Source organism: Dipodomys spectabilis, unplaced genomic scaffold, assembly GCF_019054845.1.
Source record: "Dipodomys spectabilis isolate Male_0828 unplaced genomic scaffold, ASM1905484v1 ptg000069l, whole genome shotgun sequence".
NCBI lineage: Eukaryota > Metazoa > Chordata > Mammalia > Rodentia > Heteromyidae > Dipodomys > Dipodomys spectabilis.
Window position 1 is genome coordinate 8,401,569 of NW_024870746.1, and position 4,396 is coordinate 8,405,964.

Genomic DNA, 4,396 nt, shown 5'->3' on the forward strand with positions numbered 1-4,396 from the left:
GACCTTAAACCCTACAACAGGCAAATGAACCTTGTCCCCAGCAAGCTTTTTTGTAAACCCATTACATTTAGGTTCAGAAGAGATGGGTTCTCGGATTTCTTAGTTCTCCAATGATGGCCTTGGGCAAATCTTCTAACAGGCTGAGCCTGTTTCCTTACCTATAAAAATGTAGAGATAATACAAATTATATGATGATGCATAGGAAAGTGCTTTGTGAGCAGTACAGTGAATATACTTGTACACAAATTATATATGCATGTGTATAACAAAATCATAATGATATTTAATAGCTACCACCTGGCATAAGCCAGGAATTTGCTAAGTGTTTTTTTAAAATGAATTACCTCCTTAAGGCTTCACAGTAACCCTATGTTCTTTATTTATAACAAGTAAACTGGGGCATGAAGAGTAAGGCAGGTTGGCTCAGCTCCCAGATGGCTGACACTTAAATGTTGACTCAGGAACTTATCTCTAATCTCTCTCTCTCTCTCTCTCTCTCTCTCTCTCCCTCCCCCCGTGTGTGTGTGTGTGTGTGTGTGTGTGTGTGTGTGTGTGTGTGTGTGTGTGTGACTCTTTTTCTCATACATGCATAGCACTGCAGAGGAAAGGATGAAGGCAGTCAGAGAGACTGAGAGCAGAAGTGAAGATACAGAAAGACCTAATATGTATATATGCTCTAGGAGACACCTGAGGCTCCAAATGTGGGGCTATAATGGAGCTTTTCACCTTTTCCAGATTGGCTTCACAGATGCCTCAGTTACTGCGAAACATTAATGGAATCATTGAGGCCTTTGGGCGCTATGCCAGGACAGAGGGCGGCTGCACAGTGCTCACCAGAGGGGAGCTGAAGAAGCTCTTGGAGCATGAGTTTGCCAATGTCATAGTGGTATGATGTCGGTGGGGTGGGGGAGGGGGGGCGTGGGAAGGAGGGTGTCAATAAAGAAAACTTGTTTGCCTGTAGGAACTCTGACTGGGAAACTGAAACAAGCAGCAGCTAAAGCCAGGCTTGCTGGTACTGATGGAGATTGTGGGTTGTGTGGACAGAAAAAGAGAAAGGTTATGGGATTTTGACAGATTCTGAGCCTTAGTGAAAGAACTGTGCTTCCAATTTGATTCTTAGCTTTACTTAATTCTAATTTCAAGACAAGAGTTTTTTTTTTTTTAAAAAAAAAAAAAAGACTCTAAAAGGGATAAAATAGAAACTTGTAAAGGTCTGGAATGAAAAAGCATTGCTGCTTTCTTAATCTTGACCAGCGAACATTTCCCATGTGTGTCTGAAATTGAATTATTTATTGATCATTCGTCAGACGCATAGGTCTTGTCTTGCACAAAGCAGTAGCTCAAAAATATTTGCTCACTGATTACACCAAAAATGAGATTTCTGGAGCATAGCTGGGGAAAAGGAGTAGGGGGACAGGGTGCTCTGGGAGCCCCACTCAGCAAACCAGACTGAGTATGGATGCTCTCTACTCGCTTTGCTTTGCATCTAAAGCAATCAGGACAAAAGTCCCCAGGGACAAGGATGCCCATCCTTGTTCAATTCTGCCTCTGCATGCTCAGCACAGCCTTACTGGACACTTACCTACTCCTCGGGAGAGCCTTAGAGCTCCAGTGAGAAGCGCTCTGAGTTCTCATGGGGCCAGGCTCCTGCTGTGCTTTTTTTGTGTGTGAGCAACTGCCACATAGACTACAGCCTCAGCTGCAAAGGAAATGCACTCAGGAAAACCCAAACACTAACCCAGGAGCCCAGACAGTTGCATTATGAACACATTTATTTCTTCAATGCACTTTTATCCAATTATTCTGTAGGCCAGACATAGAGGATAGAGTAACACAAAGGGTGCTTCCTACTCCTGGAATGGAGTGTTACAGCTGCTACTGTGGTAGATATGCAGGCTGTGGTGGGATTTGGGGGACAGGCTCCTGGTCTGCAGCGGGTAGAGCTGTTTCAAGGGGGGTCCTCCTCAGGGGAGGTATGCTAACTCAGCCTCATCCTCTCCCCAGAAACCCCACGACCCCGCCACGGTGGATGAAGTCCTGCGCCTGCTGGATGAAGATCACACAGGGACTGTAGACTTCAAGGAATTCCTAGTCTTGGTGTTTAAAGTTGCCCAAGCCTGTTTTAAGACACTGAGTGAGGGTCCTGGAGGTGCTTGCAGATCTCAAGCACCTGGAAGCTACTACTCTGGGTCCTCAAAAGAGCTTCAGGAAAGTCAGAGGTTCAGCACTGAAGTAGGGAGGGATGAGAGACAACAGCCACACCAGGGGAGCAGCCATGAACAGATCGAACAGGCTTCCAGAAGGCAGAACAGGCCTGACACCCAGTACCAGGGTCGGGATAGGAGCCAGGACAGGAAAGCTGAGTTCCAGAGGCAGGAGAGGGTAAGCCAGCAGACACAAGTTACGGGGCATGTGGAGCAGACCCGGAGAACGGGAGACGATAAGCGTCACCAAGACAGAGAGGGAAGGACTGAAAGGCAGTCACGCTTTGGAGAACAGACAAATGAGACTACCACTACAACTGCAATTCAAACCCAGAGAGGTACATCCCAGACTCTGGAGCAGGACAGGCGCTATCACACAGGAAGGACCAACATCCAAACCCAGGAGTCCATTTATGGCCAGACCAGAGGGAATGAGACCCATGGTCAAAACAGAAGTCAAACCAGCCAGGCTGTGGCAGGAGGACACAGCCAGGCACAGGCCGGGTCCCAGACTCAGACACACACTCAGACCATAGAGCAAAGACAGACAGGAAACACTGGCATCCAAACCCACGAGTCCATCAACTGTCAGACCAGTGGAACTGAGACCCATGGTCAAGACTGGAGCCAGACCAGTCAAGTTGTGACAGGAGGACACATCCCAACACAGACAGGGTCACAGATTCAGACACACACCCAGATCACGGAGCAGGACAGGGGTTGTCAGACAGGAAACACCAATAACCAGACCCAGGGGTTTACCTGTGGCCAGACCAGAGGAACTGAGACTCATGGTCGAGACTGGAGCCAGACCAGCCACGTTGTGACTGGAGGACACATCCCAACACAGTCAGGGTCATATACTTGGACACACACTCAAACAGCGGAACAGAGCAGGAACCATCAGTCAGGAAGCATCCAAACACAAGAGTCCACCTGTAGCCAGACCAGAGGAACTGAGAGCCATGGTCAAGAGTGGAGCCAGACTAGCCAGACTCTGACAGGACACAATCAGACGCAAACTGGGCCACATGCTCAGACACATACCCAGACTATGGATGCAGGGAGGAATCATCAGACAGAAAGTACCAGCTTTCAGACACAGGAGTCCACACGTGGCCCAACCAGGGGGAGAGAGATTCATAGTCAAGAGATGAGCCAGACCAGCCAGGCTAGGACAGGAGGACACATCCAGACCCAAGCAGGATCATACACTCAGACTGTGGAGCAGGGCTGGAGCCAGAGTGCAAGCCAGAGTGCAGGGGGTAGAGGACAGGGACAGACCCAGATGCAGACTGGTAGCAGTCAAACACAGATAACAGTGGGCAACTATGACACAGGAAAGCCAGAACCAGTGAGTCAGGTCCAGACCGGGACAAGATCTGAGACAGGAAGACAGGATTGGAGCAGCACTCATCCCTGTAGGACAGAAAGACAGGATGAGAGAGACACCGGGTTTAGCAGGGGACCAGGAGGTCAGGCCCAGACTGGGACAAGTTCTGAGACAGGACGACAGGACTGGAGCAACACCCATGCCAGCGGGACAGGAAGACAGGATGAAGGAGACACAGAGTTTAGCGGGGAGTGGGTTGATGACCACACAAGGGAGATAGTGATCCGAAGTCAGGACCAGGGCAGAGGACACTCTGAGCATCCTTCAGCATAGGGTCAGGGTTTAGCCTACTCAGAAGTAAAGGGAAATATCACAATCAAGGGTCTGTATTCCTCCTTCAAAAGCAGCAAGCCATGACTCTCTTTAGTTCCCACACTCAGGACTAGAAGACAATGTGCCCTGGCCACTCCATTGGCACATTCTCGGACATCAGCCCTTAACCTGAGTGCTTCCCTTTTAGTTCTTTTTCTGCAATCATTTCTGTGAGGTGCTTTCTATTCTAAACTCTTCTGTCTTACCTGCTTTGCTGTGCAGACCCCCATCAGAAACAGGAAGACATGGAGAAAGCCATACCTTTGGGCTGGATTCTCCTCAGCTTGTAGGAGTTTTCCTCAGGGGCTATTTTATCTCTATTTTATCTCCCTCTGTCTACTGCCCCATCCATCCAAGTGTATCAATAAAACCTTTCTAAGCAGCTGACCTCAGTGTCCCTTTCAGTTACCTCTGCTGATATGACAGGCTACAAATTATAGGGCTATGGTGATGATGAACTAATTATACTCCCATCCTCTGAGGAGAA

The 4,396-nt window shown here is 48.6% G+C and overlaps 1 protein-coding gene across 1 annotated transcript; it reads left to right on the plus strand.

Annotated features, from left to right (window-relative positions):
• Positions 1 to 748: 748 nt before the first annotated feature.
• On the plus strand, positions 749 to 3,870 carry LOC122109264 (cornulin-like). The gene is made up of 2 exons (XM_042681507.1): positions 749 to 886; positions 2,005 to 3,870. Exons 1-2 carry the CDS (start codon positions 749 to 751, stop codon positions 3,868 to 3,870), a joined length of 2,004 nt encoding a protein of 667 aa, XP_042537441.1.
• Positions 3,871 to 4,396: the final 526 nt, after the last annotated feature.